The sequence below is a fragment of the Gossypium hirsutum genome, chromosome D11 (genome assembly GCF_007990345.1).
Source record: "Gossypium hirsutum isolate 1008001.06 chromosome D11, Gossypium_hirsutum_v2.1, whole genome shotgun sequence".
NCBI classification, from domain to species: Eukaryota; Viridiplantae; Streptophyta; class Magnoliopsida; order Malvales; family Malvaceae; genus Gossypium; species Gossypium hirsutum.
In genome coordinates, this window is record NC_053447.1 from 7054437 (window position 1) to 7078823 (window position 24387).

At 34.3% G+C, this 24387-nt stretch overlaps 1 protein-coding gene and 1 pseudogene across 2 annotated transcripts; one reads left to right on the forward strand and one right to left on the reverse strand.

The window, feature by feature from the left end:
• Positions 1–302: 302 nt before the first annotated feature.
• On the forward strand, positions 303–9685 carry LOC121223016 (CCR4-NOT transcription complex subunit 1-like; annotated as a pseudogene).
• A 908-nt stretch (positions 9686–10593) lies between these two features.
• On the reverse strand, positions 10594–11852 carry LOC107911606 (protein transport protein Sec61 subunit beta). 2 transcript variants are annotated; one of them, XM_016839468.2, is made up of 2 exons: positions 11623–11852; positions 10594–11002 (listed from the first exon to the last, which is right to left on the reverse strand). In XM_016839468.2, exon 2 carries the CDS (start codon positions 10998–11000, stop codon positions 10761–10763), a length of 240 nt encoding a protein of 79 aa, XP_016694957.1. In that variant the 5' UTR covers positions 11001–11002; positions 11623–11852; the 3' UTR covers positions 10594–10760. The 2 variants fall into 2 exon arrangements, with proteins under 2 accessions (XP_016694957.1, XP_040961718.1); XM_041105784.1 differs by having other exon boundaries at positions 10594–11030.
• Between the last annotated feature and the right edge of the window lie 12535 nt (positions 11853–24387).

Genomic DNA, 24387 nt, shown 5'->3' on the forward strand with positions numbered 1-24387 from the left:
AGGCTACATATGAGAACTGCAAGGTTTCTGTTGTTTAATTAATTTAGCCACGCAGAATAATTTGACCAATAACTGAAAAAATGATTTATTATCCCATATACTGTTTAGGTTTTGCTGGGATCTGAGCTTATAAAATCAAGAAGAGCGGTCGTTGCTAAAAAATTTGGGTAGTTGGCTTGGGAAGTTAACAATTGGCCGAAATCAAGTCCTGAGAGCTCGTGAAATAGATCCCAAATCTCTGACCATTGATTTGAATTATTCGTTTTAAATTTTGCTTTTTCCAGGCGTATGAGAGGGCTAAGATGCAGTTATCCATTTACTTCAAAGGTATGATATTTATAAAATTAAACTGATTTTTTGCTGACCTTAAGATGGGTTATATAAATATGTACATTTGCAGATTCTTGAGCGGTAAAGCAGTTGGCAGTACAACCCCTAATCCTTGGCCATGGCATTCTGTCATTACTAGCTGATTTATCATGCCGAACTTGAAAAATGAATCTTAAGTTTGACATAGAGGTACTGTTACATATTAAAGCATGCCATATGAAGATGAGGTCTTTTTTTCTTCAATATGTGGTTTTCCTCACAGAAGCTTGGTAATCATTTAATTTATCTGCTTATTGTGTTTTTTCTCTTGCTTTTAGGTTCTATTCAAGAACCTGGTGTGATATGAAGGACATTTCACCGACTTCTCTTCTCAGGACCGTAAAAGAGACTCGAGGAATCCTGATTTTCTAATAAAGAGTTGGGGTATCCAAGCCCAATGGTTGCAGAAGTTAAATCTGGAATAATTTTCCACTTAATCATGTTGATTTATTCTCTTGAGGGTGCTAGTCCACCAAATTCTGGTGGCCCACACATTTGTTATCTCAGGTTTGATTTTTTATTTTTTTCAGTTGCTATTAGTAGTTAATTACATTGTTAATATTTATTTCTTGGAGTTATTTTAGTATCTGGGCCCTTGCGTCTTTCTTCTGGTGCATTGATGGAGGATGAAAAACTAGCTGCTTTAGGCTTGTCTGATCAGCTTCCTTCTGCACAAAGGACTATTTCAAGCCACTCCATCACAGTCACCTTTTCTGTTAGTCAGGTATGGCCGTTTTTTGTTTCATTCTTCCATGTTCAAAGAATTGTTAACTATTTTTATTATTAGATTATTGACCCTTGCTTCTTGCAGTTGTCCACAGTCAATTCCTAACATTGGAACTCATGTTATTATCAATCAGAAGCTCAGTTCTCTAGGCTTGCAATGCACTTCCAGAGGTTTTATGCTGTTGTCATATCATTTCCTGCTTTTCTATACATGCTTGGTGCCTTGGTGATTAACTCTGCATATAATGTGATGCAGGGTAGTTCCAATTGCAATGGACAAGAGCTATCAAAGAGATTGTAGCTGGTATTATTCAGCGCAGTGTTCCATAGCAACTCAAACAACCAAGGAGCTTGTTTAAAGGTCTGAAATGTCAAGTCAATGAAGCTAGATCCAAGTACTTTAAATTTATTCAATCCATTTTATTAAGGCAATAAGATGACTTTCCTTTTTTTTATCTCCATATTGGTTTACTGCTTTAGCTCATTTCAGAACTGTCTTGTTACTTTTCTGTATTTCTAGTATTTGTTCTATGAGAGTTCAATTTTGTTTCCTTGTTAATCTATATAAAGCTCTATTTCTTCTCACAATCATTGGATATATTTTCTTTTAAGTTTATGTTTGTATGATTTATAATTTTCTCCTTGAAGTTATAGGGAGCATATTCCTGAAATGCCTGGGTATCATTGGAATGATTACAACCAACTTTTTGAACAATTCATGAATCACTATTCTTAGTCTTAAATCACTTTAATCAAATGCAATTTAGGATTATGCTATGGAATCAGACGAGACACGGATCTATAATGCTGCACACTTGATGGTTGCAAGTTTGGCTGGAAGTCTAGCGCATGTTACATGCAAGGTTTTATCTCATATCTTGTATTTTCTGTTATTCCAGGCCTTGTCAACTTTATTGTATGGTTTTAATCTGTTGTTTGGTGTTCTAGGAACCTTTACGTGGCTCTATATCAAGTCAGCTGAGGAATTCACTTCAGGTTTGAGTGTTGGGAGTGATCTTCTAGAACAAGCTGTTCAGCTTGTTACTATGATAACCTTGATCTTGGCTGTGCAGTGATTGAAACAGGCTGCTACTGATAAGGTCATATGGTTGCTTTTGATCAATAGTATTTTGTGCATACGTGTTTCATTGAGCTAAGTTTCGCAGATAGGCTTGGTTTGATTTTCATGGATTGACTCTTACCTTGGTTCTTAAGTTGGTTCTGTAATATCTATGAATCTCATGGATTTGGTTCATAAGTAGGGTTCATTAGTGACTCTAACTGTTCTAATGAAAATGTTCGTCAGATATTGGTTTTTAGGCTTCCTTATTCACAGTAATGCATCATTCATGTGGTAGTTTTTTTCTGCATAGAGGTGGGATTTTAGAAAATTGGCATAGAGTTAATGTGTTTTAACTGATCTTCTGTTCTTGGTTCTAACTTTATCCCCCCCCCCCCCCAATATGACTTTAATATATAGGCAATACAAACAATTGATGGAGAGATAGCTACTCAACTTTCTTTAAGAAGAAAGCATAGAGATCCCACATTTTTTGATCCAAGCATGTATGGACAAGGTTCTGTGGGTGTTGTGCCTGAGGCTCTTCGACCTAAACCAGGTCATTGTCTCTCTCTCAGCAGCGAGTGTATGAGGTAGTCTTGATTAACCATTTGAATAAGGATTACTTGGTTCGAGAAGGAAGGCACTGATAGTTGATCCTTCCTGCTTGTTTGTCCTCTTTATCCTGTAGGACTTTGTTCGGCTTCCTTGGCAAAATCAATCTGGCAGAATTCACATTCTATGTCTGCTAGTCCTTCAAGCTTATCTGGTGATGCTGGTCTAACCGGCACATTTGGTTCAACATCAGGGCAAGGTACCCCTGGTTACACATCTGGTCCTGGAACTCTGGGACAATTGGATGTTACTTCGGAGGCAATTGAAACTTCGTCAGCTGCTCTTTTGAGGTGGTTCAGTTTAAATGATACTTTGGTCTCTTTGATTTTTCTGCTTTTGTAGCTGATAAAATCCTGTTCAGTGCTTCCTCATTATTGCGCAGGAGCTGCTTACCCAGCACTACTGAAACGATCCCCTCATGTTCATTCCCTCAACAACTTTGGCCCTGAATGCATTCAGTGGATACCACTGATGCAGTAAAAGTGAGAAACTTTGTATGGATGATTTTGTGCTGGTAGAGTCATGATTTTACTGACGCATGCTCCCAACTGGTTGCTAGGAACTGGGACCTACACCACAGCCGTTACCTTCATCTGCTGTAACCGAGCGTCTTGGAAGTAGCATCTCGGAGGCTTCACTGAGCACAAGGGATGCATTGGATAAATTTCAGCTTGTTGCTCTGAAGGTTGAATGCAACTCCATTTTTTTTCCTGCCTTATTTATCCTGCTATCTTTTGGGTTCTGGGAGAATTTGGTCAGATCAGTGAATGACTTTGATGTCTGCAACCATCAACTTCTTCCTGTATTTATTTTCCATATTCCTTTTCACATTCAAATATTGTGATTAATGCACAATATCCCTCAGACTATAGCTGCCATCCCTCTTACTCTTGTCCTCGTACTACTTGAGTTTAAGTTTTTCCTATTAAACATTGAAATCTTGTCAAAATATGTTCTGACTCTTTGTCAAACCATTCAGTTGGAAAGTTTGGTGACTGATGGCAGAGAAGCTGACATTCAGGTATTGTTAACTTTCTTCAACTTATGTACTGCAGCTATGTATTTATGTTATTTATGTATCAGCAATGAACTTCCTTTTTGTTTGGTTATATTATTTGAGCACTGTTTTATGACATTTTTATTTTAGGGACTGATCTCTGAGGTACCTGAAATCATACTCAGATGTGTAAGTCGGGATGAGGCTGCACTTGCTGTGGCTCAAAAGGTATTCTACTGATTGTGGGGGGAAATTTTATTTTTTGGTTATTTATTTTATATTGTGAAATTGCTTGATTTTGATTCTCAATGCATATGCAGGTTTTCAAAGGCTTATATGAGAATGCATCCAATAGTCTTCATGTCAATGCTTATCTTGCTATTCTGGCTGCTGTCCGTGATGTTTGCAAGCTTGCTGTTAAGGAGCTTACTAGTTGGGTATGCTCTGTTCTGCATTTGGAAGGAGGCTTGTTTTCCTTGGTGTATAAAACAGTGAAGTTGCATTAGTTGCCTGTAAATATTAGTTATGGAATCCTATAGCTCCATTGCTTTGGATTCTAAACTTGTTACATGTTTTATTTGTAAAGAGAGTACGAGTAACTGCTATAACAGTTGTCTGTCTATAGTGGTTAATCTCTTGCCGTTGTTAGGACTTCATTTTAATGGTAAAATGATGTATTCTGGCTAAGTTTTGCTATGGTATTCTGCATTTGGTGGCTTTGTGCATAATGTATTGGTTTGTTCTGTTGTAGCGGCTAGATATGTCTGGAATTATCTCTCAATCTGTGTTGATTGTTCAATTCTTCTCTTACAGGTGATATATTCGGATGAGGAGCGAAAGTTCAACAAAGATATCACTGTTGGCCTTATTCGAAGTGAATTGCTGAACCTTGCAGAGTACAACGTTCTTATGGCAAAACTTATTGATGGGGGAAGGAATAGTATGTACACAAGTAATTTTCCCTTTAGTGAAGTTATTTCTGCTAAACCCAACTCATGCAATCCATTAACTGCAGAAGCTGCTACTGAATTTGCGATGTCACTTCTTCAAACTTTGGTTACTGATGAATCCAGAGTCATCTCAGAACTCCACAATCTTGTTGATGCTCTGGCAAAGGTGGGTCTTATCTTCTCTCTTTCCCTCCCTCTCTATCTCTTTTGTTTCCCACTTGATTATTTGGTATGGTCTCTTAACTGTTATGATCGTGCAGGTTGCTTCAAAACCTGGATCTTCTGAATCATTGCAACTTTTGATTGAGATGATCAGAAATCCTTCTGCAAGTATGGCAGTTTTATCCAGTGTTTCTATTGGAAAGGAGGATAAGACTAGGCAGTCTAGAGACAAAAAGGTTGCCCTCTCATCTGTTATATTGTTTAATTCTTTTTCCTTTCTTTTATTGATGTAAAATAAGAGTCGCAGGTGCAGGGTTCGGAAGAGAAATTAATAAATTGTTTTAAGTTATAGCTTAATTTGTTATTGTTTAATTCGTACATATACTAATACTATGTCTGAGCTCAAATCTTTTTCTTGAAGCAGGCACCCGGGCACACACCAGCTAGCAGGGAAGATAATAGTAATATAGAGGCTCTAGAACCAGATCCTGCAGGCTTCAAGGAGCAGGTGACTATTTGTTTCAGTATCTAAGAAGGCATAATGCTTTGTGCATATTATAGATTTCACTTCATACTGTTGGAGTGAAAATTCTAAGTTGGTTTTAAGGGTGTTCAAGATACAAACCTATGGGTATCAATTAACAAAAACGCCTGTTAAAAATCTCATATAATTGGATCTGCACCAATGTTTGAAAGTGGTGATGCAAGTACTCCTTGCAAGCCTGCACTATTCCTATTGGCGTACTTTAGTCATTTATCTTTCTCACTCTTTTCTCTCCTCCCTCTCTCTCAATAAAACTCTTTTTTTCTGTGCCCTGTGTCCACCGTCCTCTCTTCTTTTCTCCTGCATGGCAGGAAAAGTGGTATATCACTCAATTCTTGTGTTAATTTTCTTTCTAAATATTTTGTAGGTTTCCATGTTGTTTGCAGAATGGTACCAGATCTGTGAGCTTCCTGGTGCAAATGATGGACCTTGTAATCATTACATTGTACAGTTGCATCAAAACGGACTGCTTAAAGGGGATGATACGACAGAACGCTTTTTCCGTATTATCATGGTGAAATTCCCCCTTGCCACTCCTTTCCCCCCTTTGTGTTACATATAAATTAACAAGAGAACTCAGGAGATCCGAACTAATTTTTTAGTTTTACTTCATGCTAGGAACTTTCTGTTGCACATTGCCTATCTTCTGAAGTCATGAATTCTGGCACATTACAATCACCTCAGCAAGTGCAAACTCTCTCTTTCCTTGCCATTGATATTTATGCAAAACTTGTGGTGTCAATCCTTAAGGTCCTACTATATCCTCTTTTCATTATATCAATATGATCTACTTTTCATTTGGATTAAAATGTTTAACTTGTCCTCTTTTGGAAATTTCTTTAGTTTTGCCCTGTGGAACAGGGATCAAGTAAACTCTTTCTTATGTCCAAGGTGAAAATTATTTAACTTTTATTTGTATCTTTGATTTTGTTTTGCAAAAATATGTAATGATATTGATGGTGCTGAACAGATTTTGACTGTGACTATAAGACTTATTCAAAAAGAGGCTGAGGATAGGAAAGCAGCTTTTAATCCAAGACCATATTTCAGATTATTTATTAATTGGCTGTTAGATCTTGGTTCCTTGGACCCTGTCCCTGATGGTGCAAATTTTCAGGTACCATTCATCTGCATATGCTTAGCCAAGATAGTTTGCCATTGAATAGCCTAATTATTTTTGTGTTTATTGCAGATCTTGACTGCCTTTGCCAATGCATTTCATGCTCTCCATCCCCTTAAAGTTCCTGCTTTCAGGTAAGAATTGAGTTCATTTATGCTACTTTGGTTACTAGTGTAGTAACATGAGGAAAAAGTTTATTTAACACATGTTCTAAAATAGTTAGACATAAAAGAAAGAATCGTTAGTACAAATTTAAACATGCAATTAAAAAGATCAGTAAAAACTCTTGTATAAAATAAAACCTCTTCAAAATAAGCGAAAAGTTTTCCTTCTCTTTGCCACAAACAAGGCATTAGAGTGGCTAAAAATTACTAATTGCGAGTAGTTTATAGCTAAACAATGATAAAACATGTGAAAAAAAAATACTTCAACCAAACGTAGCATTAGTTTTTAATATATGCAAGAATATGCTTTTAGGATGTCCCGTCTCCTCTTGAAAAGCATCATTTAGATACAATTTTTAGTCTTGAGTAAAAAATTTTCCGTGTGAAGGGTTGGTTTAGTCATCATATTCTTATTTCCTTGAGTGGATACCTTATAGTGAATTGGCTTAACTTGTAGTATGGTTTATGATAAATGGCATTCTGGGATAAGGTACCTGGTAGCTACAATTAAATGCTTCTGTTACTGTTTTATTTCTCATGAATCATTCAGTATAGCTAAACTATCTGATGTCCAAAAAATAATTACCTGGATGCTTCTATGCACTTTCTTATCCCCACGAACTTTGCTTTTTATTAATGCTTTAAGGAGCACTTCAATGAAGACTATCCTGAGAACACTGCATCCAGTAGGATGAAGTTGGAAAACCAATAACTTGTTGAGCATTAATATTTGGCATGCACATTTACAATCCGGAAGATGCTATTTGTAAGTCCTGTTACTTAAGTTCATTGCTTGCTTTGCTGTTATAGTTTTGCATGGCTGGAGCTTGTCAGTCACAGAAGTTTCATGCCGAAATTGCTCACTTGGAATGGTCAGAAGGGTTGGCCCTATATCCAACGATTGCTGGTAGACTTGCTTCAATTCCTGGAGCCGTTTTTGAGGAATGCTGAGCTCGGAGTGCCGGTTTGCCTCTTTCTAAAGACTTTTTGGTTATTTGTTTTCATTGTAAACAAATTATGCTGGTCCTACTGATTCTCTCTTGTATTATATCCATTTTAGGTTCATTTTCTGTATAAAGGCACACTCAGGGTGCTGCTGGTTCTACTTCATGACTTCCCTGAGTTCCTGTGTGATTGTCATTTTACCTTCTGTGATGTGATTCCTCCGAGCTGCATACAGATGCGAAATATTATCCTTAGTGCTTTTCCACGCAATATGAGGTTACCAGATCCATCTACTCCCAACTTAAAGGTGTTAGTTCATCATGCTCTCTCCCTCTCCCTCCCTCCCTTCCTCTTCATATTGTTTAGTTTAATCAAGAAAGTAATTCTGAAATCATTGTGTGCAGATTGATTTGCTTCCGGAAATCAGAGAACCCCCTCGCATCCTTTCTGAGGTTGATGCTGCTCTGAAGGCAAAACAGATGAAGGCTGATGTAGATGAGTATCTCAAGGTTCTCAAATTAACTCTTAATTTTTTGCTGGACTCATGAGCTTGTTTCTTACCTTTCCCTAAACGTTTTGGTTTCTTGGTTGTTTACATCAACCTATTTCTCTTATCTAAAATTTTCAGATTTGAGAACCATTTTTCTCTCCTACTTTTCACTGGAATCTTTATTACTGTCAAAGGTCCATTGAATTAACCTTTTTAAATTATTTGCTAAAAATTTTCTGAAAAATTCTCTGCAGATGAGGCCACAAGGAGGATCTACATTTCTAACTGAACTGAAACAAAGACTACTCCTTTCACCAAGCGAGGCAGCAGCAGCTGGTACCCGTTATAATGTTCCATTAATCAACTCACTGGTGCTATATGTCGGTATGCAGGTATTCTAAAGTTTCTTCTACTTTTCTAGATGTTATCATTCAGTAATCAATTTTTATCTTCACTATGCATAACATGTATTAATTTACTAGGTATTTTGTTTTTAATCCCATCCAGTTAATTGGAATGAGGCCTTATTATGGAATCCTTCTAATGATATGGTGAAAAATGTAGAATGACATGTTTCTACTGAAAATATATCATCTGGCATTTAATGAGTACTTGTGGAAAACTGCTTGTAGGCAATTCAGCAACTGCAGTCGAGAGTACCTCATGCACAGTCAGCAGCAAGCACTGCTCCAATGAGTGTGTTCTTAGTTAGTGCTGCCTTGGATATTTTCCAGACTCTAATAGCAGACCTTGATACCGAGGGGCGTTATCTTTTTCTCAATGCAATTGCAAATCAATTGCGATATCCAAACAACCATACGCATTACTTCTCCTTCATCTTACTATACTTATTTGCCGAAGCGAATCAGGTAAGAATTTCTGTTTCATGGTAGTAAATTATTATTGCATTTCTAATGGACTGAGGATAAACTTTTCTTTCTACAGGAAATTATCCAAGAGCAAATCACAAGAGTTTTGTTGGAACGGCTGATTGTTAATAAACCTCATCCTTGGGGTCTCCTCATTACCTTCATTGAGCTCATAAAGGTAAAAATTGATTCTGAATGTGACCTCGTCTTTTAGTTTTTCTGGTATGTAATATGATGTCAAAACAGTTAATGTTTTTTTTTTCTCTTTTAATTTCAGAATCCTAGATACAACTTCTGGAATCGATCTTTCATAAGGTGTGCACCCGAGATTGAAAAACTCTTTGAATCTGTTGCAAGATCATGTGGGGGCTTGAAACCTGTGGACGATAGTATCGTTTCTGGTTGGGTTTCCGACAATGCACACTAGCCAGTTAAAAACTCTTTTCAATGCCATAATGTAATAGAACTGTAATTTTAGAGTATCTGTAAACTGTACAAGTCTTACTATTGTTATTGTCCCTAAGAATTCTGTATTACAAGCCAGTTAAAACTTATTCCAAATTACTGCCTTCTTATTCTTTGTTGTAAATGGCATGCCGAGGACTGCAAGTTCATTTTATACATTTAGAAGTATACAAAAATTGTGAATTAAGCACCCCATTGGTTTAGGCTAATTTGTCCGTTATCTCAGATTCTTTCTTAGTAGATGTTAATGATTTTGGATAACCTGGTGATACCTAGTCATTCCCTAGTCCGTCAAATATATATTAAGGAAAGTCGGGCCAATCAAATTAAATCAAACTCGGCAGGAAAACTGAACCACAACAATGAACAAAATTTAACTCATCTATTCGCACTTCTCCTAGAAGAAGAGGGATGGAAATCAGGGGCTGCTGCCCTTTCTGCAACTCCGAACCTGAAGCCATTCCCCATCTTTCAAGGGATTGCAACTTAATGCAAGATTATGTAGACTGCTCCCTTTCCCTCCTGCAGTTTGGCTCAAATGAAATCTTACATTAAGACTATCTTCCCTCATCGTTGGCCTACTTTGTTCATTGCATTTGGATTGCGAGAAAAGCTATCATTTTTTATAAACCTTTGAATGAAAACATGATTATTTCTAGAGCGATGTCTCTCGCGGTTGTCTTTTAATTCAGAAAACAAGGGCTGGCCGTCTATCATACAGGTTGAGTTTAAATGGTCACCGCCTAGCCTTAGGTAGTTTAAACTTGACTGTGATGACTCTTGATTTAGAAAGCCGAGCGCTACTGGTTCAGATGATATTATACATGATCACTGTGGGCATTGGATTGTTGGTTGCCATCATTTCCTTTACTTGCCAAAGTCTGAATATTTCTCATGTCATTGTTGAATTGGATGCTATTGTTATTATTGATCTCATTAGCCCTCTAGAAAATAAATGTTCATGGCAAATTAAATAAATGTTCCCTTATTTGACCAAAAAAGGAAACTACGACAAAAGCAATGAATCTAATGCTCATGGCAAGCACTGCATTTTAGATAACCAGGTGATACCTAGTCATTTGCTAGTCTGTCATATATCCATCAGCCTGCTACATAATTGCTTGGAAGGCTTCTCCTATTTTGCATTATTAAGGAAAGTCTGGGTTAATCAAATGAAATCAAATCCAGTAATAAGGAAAACTGAAAAATTATAACAATGGGAAGTGTTTGCTCCTGTTAAGACCAAAAAAAGAAAAAGTGTTTGCTACACGCTTGGAATACTTCCTAGTCCCTACGAACAAACTTGCCCATGATATGGAGAACTGCAACAAAAGCAATGAAACCAATGCTCATTACAAGCACCACATTTGGAGAGATCTTGAGTCCTGGAGCATCATCGGTGTAGAACTGAAGCATAGTACCAGCAGCCCCTCCCGAGGCACCCCCACCACTTGTTGTTCTCCTCCTGCGCAGGCTTGCTGCTGCTGCAGCACTTCCTCTTGATGGAGCTGTTCCCGTTGCCATCTCTGTTAAACAACCCTCCAATCTTCACAACTAAAAATTTGTATACACTCACAAACACATTATGTTTCTTGATAAGAGCATTAATAAAGAATGGATATCAGGCAACACACAATTTACAAGGTGAAACCTAAACGATTTTCCCACTAGAATTACAAATCAAGGAAATAATGCATGGCTGAAATTCCCAAAGTTCATAAAGCTCCCCTATGAACTATCAATAAATTCGGCCTAAACCATTCAATCCGATACAAGATATATAATAACATAGTCGATTGAACCCCAATAAGTTTGTGTAGCAAATCTTCATGCTGTAAGCCAATTTAATTATTCTAACTGACCAACAGGAGGATTCCCATCCATCCAAATTTAAGATCTGATCAAATCACAATCTCATTCAATTTAAAGGGTTCACGCATGCACTTAATCCTACTCGACTATAGTGTGCAAATAATCTCAAAAAACGACAGATCCAAGCAAAGTAAAAGAGTAGGTTGAGAGAAAGTAGATCTAAAGCGGATCGATCTAATCTTATTCGGAGGCAAAATGAGAGATCAAGACAACGCTTAGAGAAACTCATCATCCGAAATCTAATGGAAGGTAAAAGGGAAGGAGAAGAACTCGCCTGAGTGGAGTCGGAATTCAGATCCAGTAAGTTTTAGGAGACGCCTACCTGTACTGCCCTGTTTAATATATCTTTGACTAAAACTCCGTTCGAATGTAGACAGTGGGCTTTTTCATTTCCTATATATATGCTGTCCCACCAACGGAACTGGTAGGCACCTCCACGCAGCTTTGGCCAATCGCTTTTAGCCACGTCATCATATAGAGTCCCAAACAGATCTGCCTGCGGGATGATTATGTCTACGCGTGAGGCTGTGTGGGCTAAGTTGGCTCAATTGCACATATATTTCTCTATTAATCATTTTCAAATGTAAATAATTTTAATCCCAAAGTGGAGGAGACCCAAATGAGGTTTAAAAGTGGATCAGTGAAGAAAGAATAAAATTCATGCATATGATGGCGATGGGTGCAAATAGTGATGACAATTAATGAAATCGATATCCATAACAAAGCTTAAAAGGAGTCATTGTCGGTAAGACAATTACAGAAAACGGAAAGGGACTTGGCTTTTAGGGTGTGGACTTCTCACTAGCGGATTTTGATATGAGATTTCTTTTTAAAATTAAAAATTTTTGATAGGAGGTTTACAGAAATTTTGAAATGTTTAAGGAGATTTCAACTTTTGTGGGAAGTCCGCCCCTAGGGTTGTTATACACGCATGATTAATGTTTGGAGGTTGGAATGTCAACTTCAAGACATTGTGCAGATAAATGTGACTCAGCCCTCATTCCCGACTACCACCATTTTCCCTTCCGTATTGAGCTTAAAATCTGAGATTTTATTACATTTAACCTCGGATTGGCTGCTTAAACCACCACAAATTGTGAAATATACAAGTTTCTTCAACTCCCTACTTTTCTTAATCAACCACACTCTAATTTAAATATGTCATATGGAATCACACTTGCAAACTCTTGCACGAGTCTCGCATGTTCGGGACTAAATTGGATCCTGTACTTATAAGTGCTTTAGTGGAAAATTTGAGACATTAGACATAGATATTCTAACTTCCATACAGTGAGTATACAGTTACACTTGATGACGTAGCTTTATAACTCGGTTTATTGGTGGATGGGACAGTAGTTATCGGGGCAATGGGCATTGTTGATTGGAGCGTAATTTGCGAGCAACTATTACGCAAGCTGCCAAACAAGTTTAGCGGTAGCCGGATAGAGATGAAATAATAAAAAACTAATTTCAATTATATCGATAACTCCACAAGTTTCGTTGAAAGAGAACAATACACACAAGCATTCACCCTGAAGTTAATAAAAGGTCTTCTAATACTCGATAAATTTTGAAATCTGATACATTTAGGGTAGCTACTACAACTAGTCAACTTAAAAGAAGCGGGACGACTTAGTTGGGGATCAACTATGTTGGTAACATTGTATCAAGGGATGTGTTGAGTGACAAAACCATAAAAAAAAATTAAAATTGATGGTTGCATACTCCTTCAGTCATGGACATGGTATTAACTATCATTTTTACGTCCCCGAGTAAACGCCCATTATGTATTCCCACTCATAATAAGATAAAAATTCATTCTATAATATAATTATCATAATATTTTTGAAATAATATATTATTTAAATAGGTGGAACAATGATGTGAGTCATGTGGGTATAACGAATAAGCTCGAAGATATCCAACTATTATTAGATCAACGATCGAAAGTTGATATTAATTTTTTAAAATTTTAAATAGTATAATATTTACGTAAAGATTTGAAATTTAATATTAGGTGCTTAATAAAATTTATAATTTCGTATTATTGTTTGAATGGATTCCATACACTAATCCGAGAATTCAAGAATGCATCCCGACTAAATTTTTAGCAAATCACAATATCCGGCACGTCAAGTTTCCATTGATAGTTTTTGCGACGATTGAGATGCACGAATCAAATCGAGTGATGCATGAATTTGATTTGGAAAACGCAACGGAAAATAGGTTTAAGGGAAAACCAGAGTTTTAATTTTTTTTTCAAAAACAAGCACTTGGTTGCATTATCTAAAGTAATAAACATTTAATCAAAATCATACATTTATGATTCATCAAGGATGAACGCTTTGATCGAATAGTCTTCTTCGCTATCCTTAAGCTCACGTCTGTCGAGTGTAATTTACAAAATTATCAGTGGGGCAATTTCATAATTTCTCTAAATTGTTTGGGTCATGTAACACCCCAAACCCGGCCTAAACGTTAGGGCCGAATCTGGTGATGTCACATTGTAACACCTCTTACTCGTATTCAACGCTGGAATACGGTACGAGGCATTACCAGAATAAATACACTTATAGAAATATTAAACCGAGTTATAAAATTTCATCCAAATTAAAAACTTTCAAATTATTATCTTCGAGTCGCTAATTAGGGTATATGAGACCCAATACATACCCATTCATATGCTCAATATATTCGTTAAATCAATCCAATATTGAAGAATCCACTTTATGTCAGAATCAATATTAATAACAATCATAAATCTTTTCATGTTAATTTCATATATCACTTACTGAACTTTGAATGTTAATTTACAAATATGTAATTCACTAACACATTCTGGTATACACAATGTTTAATTGATGAAATCATTTAATTGAGCTAAATTTCATGTTCATTCCAAATTTTCTTCTAAATCCATAAATGCTTCCACTTACTATTTACCTAATCAATTTCTCGAACCAAGCTATCACATAACAATAATACATCACCTGTGCTTCATGAATTCAATATTCGATTCTTATCACTATCAAATCCATGTCATTCGAATACTTAAAGTTTATTCAAGCATATATTATTACGTTTCATATACCAAGCATATGTCAAAATTACGAATACGCAATCAATTCATTTGTCATTTATTTGACTAGCAAATTAACCTCAAAATTTATAACATTCCATTACTTAAAATATGCCATAAAACACTCCTTTAACATAAACTAGCACCATGGCCGAATTTTCATTATGCTATTTATTACTCTTTTTCTGAATCACATAGCAAAATATTACAAATATGTATATATTTGAATACTATAATTATGCATCAACTTACCAACATGAGTTAATTCATGAGTCACTCATGACATCACTTCATGTCAAATATACCACACACATATGCTATGAAACTTTACTTTCTCTCATGAGCTTACCATGACCAGTAATGCACCAATATAAACATCACTTCTATTTCAATGTTTATCGATTATAATCAGGCATATAACCAATTATACACAATTCATTCATATACTTTATTGTTCTCCTCCTCTCCATCCCACATCCTTTATGTATATAACATGCTCAAATAGCATTATACATAATTTTACTATTCACTTATATTTAAATTCAAAGCTGTCTATTTGAGTCAGAGTCACTAAATCATTTTTATCCGGAGCTACAAAGCTGAAAATTAAGATCCGTTAATTTTTCCGAAACTATACTTACATATCTTCTTATCATAAAATTTTCAGAATTTTTTACTTGGCCAATTAGTACAGTTTATTCTTTAAAGTCACCCCTATTTCACTGCTCAACATCTTTGACCTCTCTTCACTAAAAATGAATTATCTCATCGTACAGAATTCGGATGATATTTCTGTTTGTTTCCTTTCAAAATAAACTCATTAAGGATTCTAAGCATATAAATTATAACTCATAATTATTTTTTTACAATTTTTAATTATTTTCCAAAGTCAGAACAGGGGATTCCAAAATCAATCCGACCTTACCTCACTAAAATTCAAATATCTCAAAATATATAACTCTTTTGCTTGCTCTATTTCTTTTATGTAAAAATAGACTCATTAAGCTTTCATTTAATATCTTATTCACTCTCTAATTCAATTTTCACCATTTTTGGTGATTTTTCAAAGTCACACAACTGTTGTTGTCTAAACTGTTTTGTTGTAAAATGTATTCTTTCATAATTTCACTTTTTCACTATCTCAATTCCATTGAATTTTTTTTCACATCTCATTCCAATAGTTCATTTCAATTCATATACAATTCATTCAATTTATCACTATATTCAAAGCAATCCAATTTCTCATTTACAATTTCAAGTCAATCTTCAATTCAATTCCACATATATATTCATCACTCAAATACACTTAGTCAATTTCCCGATGAACACTTCGGATTAATAACAGATACACGGTGGAATCAACACATAGCAACCACCTTATAATAAATGATACCCGGTTCACATAGTATCCTGCACATAGTACTACACATGTGACCATTTTCATCCGATACACGTAGTAGCCTGCACATAGTACTACACACGTAATCGAAGCTATTCGGTACGCATAGTAGTCTGCACATAGTACTACACATGCGACCTATCATTCCGGTACACGTAGTACCCTGCACATAGTACTACACACGTGACCTAGCAACTTCACTCCTATCTCTTTCATTCCGAAGGTTCAACCGGGAATTTTCACTTTTTCTCACTTTTTTTTACCAATCAATGTCAATTTCTCGTCTTTCTCGATTTATAATAACATATTTAGCTTATATAACATTCACATTATTGAATCCAGTCCAAAAATCACATTTTGGAAAAATTACAATTTTGCCCCTAAAGTTTCACAAAATTACAATTTTGCCCATAGGTTCAGAAATTAAACTTTATTCTTTATTCTTATGTTTTATAACATGCTGAACATTTTTCCCTCTATAGCAACATCAACTTATTGCTCTAACATGCACTTATGAACAATAATAATTTTTACCGATTTTGCCGTTTCACTTGCTTTCACTGAAAATCGCTTAGCAAAAATTGTTTAACACAATTTCAAGCTTCATATTCTACCATAAAACATCAAAATAAACATATTTCACCTATGAGTATTTTTCCAAATATAAACCCTAGGTTAAATTATTACTAGAATAAGCTAAATTAAGCTACCGAAACTTCAAAAATGGGGCTTGAAATCACTTACTATAGAGATTAGAAGCTTGAAAACAATAACCATGGCTTCCCCCTTGCTATTTTCGTTCATCATGGAGAAGATGGACAAATATTTGGCTATTTTGGCCTTTTTAATTCTTTTAATTACTAAATGACCAAAATGCCCCCAACTTAAAAATATCCTATTTCACTTATCTCTTGTCCATTTTTGTCCAACAAGTTAACCAATGGTCTAATTACCATTTAAGGACCTCCATTTTAAAATTTCATAACAATTGGACACTTCTAACATGTAGAACTTAACTTTTGCACTTTTTACAATTTAGTCCTTTTAACTAAATTGAGTGCCCAAACGTCGAAATTTTTGAACGAATTTTTTACGAAATCATTCCGTGAAATTGTAGACCATAAAAATATAATAAAAATAGTTTTTTTCTAATCGAATTTGTAGTCCCGAAACCACTGTTCCAATTAGGCTTAAAATCGGGCTATTACAGGTCAAGTTGTAAATAACAATAATATTTCTAGAAATTTTCTCTTCACAACTTTTCTTGAATTCAAGTATATGAGAATAATGACCTATACTCTCTTTATATAAGGAGAGTTTAGAAAGAGTTCAACAAAGATTAAAATTAATCACATTAATATTAAATTAATAAAATATTATCTATATAAATATTAATTTAAATTTAATATCTCATATTAATATTAAATTCATTAAAACAATATAATCTTTGGAAAAGTTAATTTGAAATTAAATTACCCAATACAATCCTATTAGGAGTATATTTTTCATTGTTCTATTATTGTCGCTAATGCCGTGCCCGGCAGTGCCATTCTCAGTGCCACTTCTCCCCGTCACCTCAAACCGTCGTTGTTTTGCCCGAATGGGCCTAGGCGATTTGATTGTTGGCGATTCAACCAATTTTTTTTATTTTGGTCTCAGGTTTTTGTTCTCGAGTTCAATTTTCGATCTTGGGTTCTATTTTCAAGTTCAAATACCCATTGGGCCAATTGTCTAACTTAAAAATTAATTTTCAAAAATATCATATTTATTTTAATTAATTTGATTAATTTAATTTTACTTTATCAAAATTAGTTTTCCAAAAAATCACTAAGATGTTCCAAATTATTTTTTCAATAAAATTCTTTAATTAAATTCTCTAATTGAACAATTCTCAGGACCACCTAATTTAATTCCACATTGAATAAATTGACTCAATTAAATTATTTCCAAAGTCATAGAATTTTCTTCTGATTCGAATACAGTCCAATCGAGCTTTTGTTGAGTTAGCGAATGAACCAATTGGACATATACAATTAGACTCGAGTAATTGTAATTATGTCTAGAAGTATTATTTCGATAATTCACAATTTAGTTAATCATGGAGTCAATCCATAAGAAGAACCACGATTGAAAACTCCTTATTGTATACTCTTTGCGAAAATAGTTCATCTAACTACTTTATCCAATTATCTCGTCATGTGTGTGTTGCCCTTATATGATATCCTTGATTCTTGTGAGTTATATCCGTTCACTTAATACAATCCTATTTATTTCACTGTCGCCATTGTGTCTTCTTAATAATTAATATGATCACTGTCAACTAATTACTGTGATAAATTGCGTGTTTGAGAACAACCAACCCATGACCATGTTTCACATTTATCAATCCACACAATGTCAATGAGAGGATATCATTAACTCTTTAATCGAGTTATGAATTCTATTGTTGCTAGTAAAGGCATGCCATACAAAGGTTGTAACACCCCGAACCCGTATCCGTCGCCGAAACTGGATTTAGGAGCATTACTAGGTTTTACTAATCAAACTCAAATATTTCATATTATTTCACATTCATATCAGAAATTAGTCATAAATTTAACATACCGTCCATTATATGAGCCCTCGAGGCCCAAAACATACATTAGAAACAAGTCGAGACTAAATCGAAAACTCAGAGAATTTTTTTGCGAAATTTCAAAATTTTCCAAGGTGCATGGGAAACACACCCGTGTGGTCAAGCTGTGTGGCTCACACGGCCAAGTGACACACTCGTGTTTTAGGGTGTGTGGTATTTGAAGTAGGGCACACGGCTGTGTCCCGATCCCATGTAACTCTCTGACTTGCAATACATTTAAGTGCAGGGGCCACACGGCCAAGCCACACACCCGTGTGCCAGGCCGTGTGATCAATTTTGAACATTCTGTTTTAAAATTTTAAAATGCAAGGGACACAGGGCCAAAACACACGCCCATGTGTTAGGTCGTGTGTCACACATGGTTGAGACACACGCCCGTGTGGACAAAATAGGTCATTTCCAGGCTCTATTCTTCACCTAATTTCACCTTCCACGGATATAAACATTTAAACACATTCAAGAGTCAATTCAAGACATTTAAACCTCGCCAAATTCAAGTCTTATGCATGACACATTAATACCTATGATCAAATGTCCAACTTACCAAGATAGTCTATGTAACACCCCTTACCCGAGACCATCGCCGGAATCGAGTGCGAGATGTTATCCAACTTAACTTACCAATTCGGAGCATAAAAATTTGCTTTTAAAATTAAATTCACTGTTCACAACAAAACTGTCCACCTGCACGACTGTCACTAATTTAATTATATCTTGAGTTACGAAACTCGAAATTTAAATCTGTAAATTTTCCCTAAAACTAGACACATATACCTTCTTACCATAAAATTTTTAGAATTTTTGGTTTAGCCAATTAGTACAGTTTATTCATTAAAGTCTCCCCTGTTTCACTACTTGACAGTTCTGACCTCTTGACACTTTATTTCTTTTGAAAATAGACTCACTAAGGAATCTAGACATATAAATTATGACCTATAATTCTTTCTTTGCAATTTATAATTATTTTCTAAAGTCAGAACAGGGGACTTCAAAAACCATTCTGACCCTGTCACACTAAAATTCAATTATCTCAAAATATAAAATTTCTTTGCCTACACCGTTTCTTTTATGTAAAAATAGACTTGATAAGATTTAATTCTATATATCATTCACTCTCTAATTCCATTTCTACTATTTATGGTGATTTTTCACATTCACGTCACTGCTGCTGTCAAAGAAACTGCTTCTTTGTATTAACTACCATTTACACACATATAACACCAAAACATAATCTTTACTAACCATTTCAATAGCTAATCTTAGCCATATCATATGAACATACTCAAAATGATTAAGACTCTATACATGCCATAGTTTTAAACATTCTGAGAAACACATAATACCGAGATGGTTATGATAGTGTGATACGAGCTCCGACGATCCCCAATTCGAGCAAGCTTAAATCACTATAAAACAAAGGAAAGGAGAAAATGTGTAAGCTACAAATAGCTTAGTAAGTTACATGTAAACAATAATTACTCATTTAATAATTAACACTTTTAACAAATAACTAATCAAAACATTTCTTAGCAATTTCAATCACTTACACGTGCACAATCTTACCAATTCACTTGCATATACATTTTCACACTTAACATTTATCACATATGCTCAATTCTTTCAATTGTACCTGCAAACACACTTCATTTCATATTCACTTTAACTCATTATTAATCCCGTTGAACACTCGGAATATACACAGATATGTAGAGATTTAGCACATAAGTGTCACACTGATATGTAGCCGAAGCTACCACTGAAATGTAGCCGAAGCTACCACTAATCAATAACACTGGAAATGTCCACGGGCCTGCTCACACAAGCTGTCAGGTGTCTGCAACACATGCTAGATCACCCAGCACCCGTGACTCACTGTAACACTGTAACACTCTAGTGACATGTCACTTGTATCCACTTCTATTCCTAAGTTCAACTGGGAATTTACACTTAAAACTTTATTTTCAACACTTTATCACTTGAATAATTCATGAACAATTTTCCTTCCACATTCAATATTAATTCACATATCAAATATAATTCACAATTTATAAAAATATAACTATTATTTACACGAAACTTACCTCGGATGCAAAATGACTATTTTTGTAAATTAGTCGATAACCTTCTCTTTTTCCCGATCACTTCTACTATTTCTTCTTTCTTGATCTATATTAACACAATTTAATGCATTTTATCAATATTCCATTCAAATACAACTCATACACAATATTTTGACGAACTTACATTTTTTCCCATAACTTTTCAAAAATTCCACTTTTGTCTCAAAGCTCGTAAAAATAAAATTCAGTAAATTCTTAAATTTCAAACTTCACTAAATCATATTTCATGCTCATAACAGCCCCCAATTTCACAAAATCACAACTTCAATCACACTTTACCATCTTTCACAATTTAGTCATTTTTCAACATTTTCATTGAAATTCATCTAGTAAAACTTGTAAGTAACACTTCAAACATTCATTATCTAACATCACTAATCAATTTACAATTATATCATGAATGAGTCAATTTTTAAACTTTAATTTCATTTAAATTAAATGGTAGAAACATGAAATTCAAGCTTCAATAAGCATAAAAATACGAAAATAATTAAAAACGGGACAAGAAATCACTTACAATTGAGCTTAGAAAAATCAAGAACCCTACTATGGTGACATGAATTTTTTTGGCAACTAACGTCTGATTTTGAAGAAGATGGACACTTATTTTCACTTTATTTTGTCTTTTTCTCAATTTGGACAAAAATGCCCTTGACCCATTACTTAGATATTTTTATAGAATTACCCTTTTGTGTCCATATCACTAATTTATGGTCTAATTTCCACATAAACACTTCTAGTTTCATGCAATAATTCAATTAAGTCATTTAATCACTAATTAGACACACTTTGCATTTTTCTCAATTTAGTCCTAAAAATTCAATTAGGCACTAAATCATTAAAATTTCCTATCCATATTTTCACACAATATTTCAATCAATCGGAAATTAATAAAACTTTATAAAATTAAACTATTTCATTTTGAATTTGTGGTTACGAAACCACTATTCCGATTAGGCCCTATTTTGGGCTATCACAGTCTAATACTTATAAGCATGTTTTACCAAATACACTATCATAAACTAATATTCAATATACTTATATGATTTTCCTCATTCAACCTTTTAAACATACTCATCAAGCATATTAAAACTATTTACATATCAAAACATATCATTTAATAGCCATTCCAATGGCTAATTTCAACCAACATTACATTGCCATCAATGGTAACATTTAACCTATACATGTCATTATTACCAAAATTAGTTTACTATTTATATATATTCAAAAGTCCGAGGGATAGTGTGATGTAGCTCCAACCAGCTTCCAACCTTTACGAGCCTCCGAGTACTATAAAACAAAAGAAATAAGACAGAGTAAGCACTTAATGCTTAGTAAGTTTGTATAACGGGAAATTAACTTACCATTCATTTACTTATATAATAAACATGCATAATACATCCAAAGCAATTTGGAAATTAGCCTAACACATATAACCTCAACAAACATGTTAGTCATGTATTTCATGTGAATAATAAGAACAAGAATGAGCTCATCAGATATCGAGTTTCCAAGTATTTCATGAATATACATATAATAGTTTCATTTTGATTTCACATGTTCTCATGTCAAAATTTCACCCGTTGAATCATTTAAAATCTCGATGGATACTCGGGTAGTACACCTGAAGTGTACAATACTATAAATCCGGCAGTTCATATCCGGTAGTGCTTTTATGAGCACTTAAACAGAAAGCTCTCTCTCAAGCACTATAATGGGAAGCTTATCCGGGCAATATAACGGGAAGCTCACAAAGAGCCTATAACGAGTAACTCTGAAGAGCAATTAACGGGTAGCTCCGAAGAGCAATTAACGGGAAGTTCAAGCGAGCACTAACGAAAAGCTCACAAAGAGTCTTTAATCAGGAAGCTCACGAAGAGCCATATAACGGGACGCTCGTAAGAGCTGCGGTGTGCCCACAACACATGTAGGGTCACAACCGATCGAGATGCTCCGAAGAGCATTTAATGAGAAGCTCGCAAGAACACTATAACGGGAAGCTTGAGAGGGCTTGTAACGGGACGCTCTTTCGAGCTATGGTACGTCCGCAACATATGCAGGAACACTACCATTTCAGGAAATAGAACCCTGTATCCATCGAATCTCATTATCCAAACGAGACTTATTTATTTATCAGGGATTTTCAGTTATGAGATCAACTACATGCACATATATGACATTTACACAATTTACATATTCAACACTCAATATAAGCATATAAATATACACAATTAAGTTACACAAATTTACCTCGACAATTGTTTGTGACTTGTAAACTACTAATCCGATACTTTTTCTTTTCCACGATCTAACTCCGTTTTTGATCTATCCGGATCTATATGAGTAAACTTAGAATCAATTTAATACAATTTACATTCAATTCAATCCAAGTCACATCTTAGACAAAATTACCATTTTGCCCCAATACTTTTAATTAATGATGATTTCGTCCCTAGGCTCAGAAAATGAAATTCATGCAATTTAAATCCTTATACCAAGCCTAGATACTTTCATATATGTCAATAGCAGCCCATTAATTCCATGAAATTTCAAATTTTTTCATGAATTTAACAACTTTTCAATTTAATCCCTAAATCATGATTTCATCCAAAATCCTTTAATAAAATACCTTTAAATATCCATCAACATCTCAATTTCATCATCTAATAACTAAAATCATTTAAAATTATCAATGGTATCTTCCAAAACTTTCAAAAAAATCAAAAACTAATGAAATGGTTAGTTGGACCTAATTGTAAAAGTCCCAAAACCTAAAAAATTCTCAAGGAAAGAGTAAGAATTAAACTTACATGAAGTAAATATTGAAAAACCAGCTTAAACCCTCTTCAATGGCTGTTTTAGAACTGAAAAATGATGATGAAAATGTCTAGAATTTCAATTTCCCTTTTATTTCACTTAAATTTGTTAAAATTTAAAATTTTTCCCTTATTTCACATCAATTCCTTGATTTTTCTATGCTTATGCCGCCTCAGCCATCCCATGTGGATCCAATTTCCCTTTTAGTCCTCATTTATTTACTATTTAGGCTATTTAATCACTATTTCTTTAATTAACAAATTTTGCACCTTTTTCAATTTAGTTCTTTTTAATTAATTAACTACCAAAACGTTAAAATTTTCTAACGAAACTTTAATATTACATTAATGACATCCCATAAATATTTATAAAAATATTTTTGGCTCGATTTATAGGATCGAGATCTCGATACCTCTTTTCTAAATCACTTAACCTAATAAAACATTATAATACACAAATTACTAATTCAAAAATATTTTAAAAACCACATTTAGCTCATAAATATTAAAAATAAAAATTTACGAGCTTATTTGTCGGATTTGGTGGTTTCGAACCACTGTTTTCGACATCACTGAAAATCGGGTTGTTACACAATTCATGTACCCAACTTACCGGCTATCGACTCAATCATCTTTAAAGTATAAGTTTACATTTATATAAAAGCAAATGAGTTACATACGCATGGTTAGTGACTAACTCGAGATTTAGGTAAACTACACCATGAACCTTACAAGTGAAATAATTCACAAACGGATTCAAACTTAATTCAACTTGGATCTACTTAAATAAAATGTATGTCAAAACTTTCAACATTATTATTATTTTACATAACTACAGAGTGAATATTTTTTTTAATTTCAAAATCACGTATTAATGAATTTAATAAAATAATTTTAACATAATAATTGAATTAAATTTTAAAAATTAAAAAATTAAAAAAAGTTGTCAAAAAGTATGAAATCTAAATTTTAAATATATAAACAATC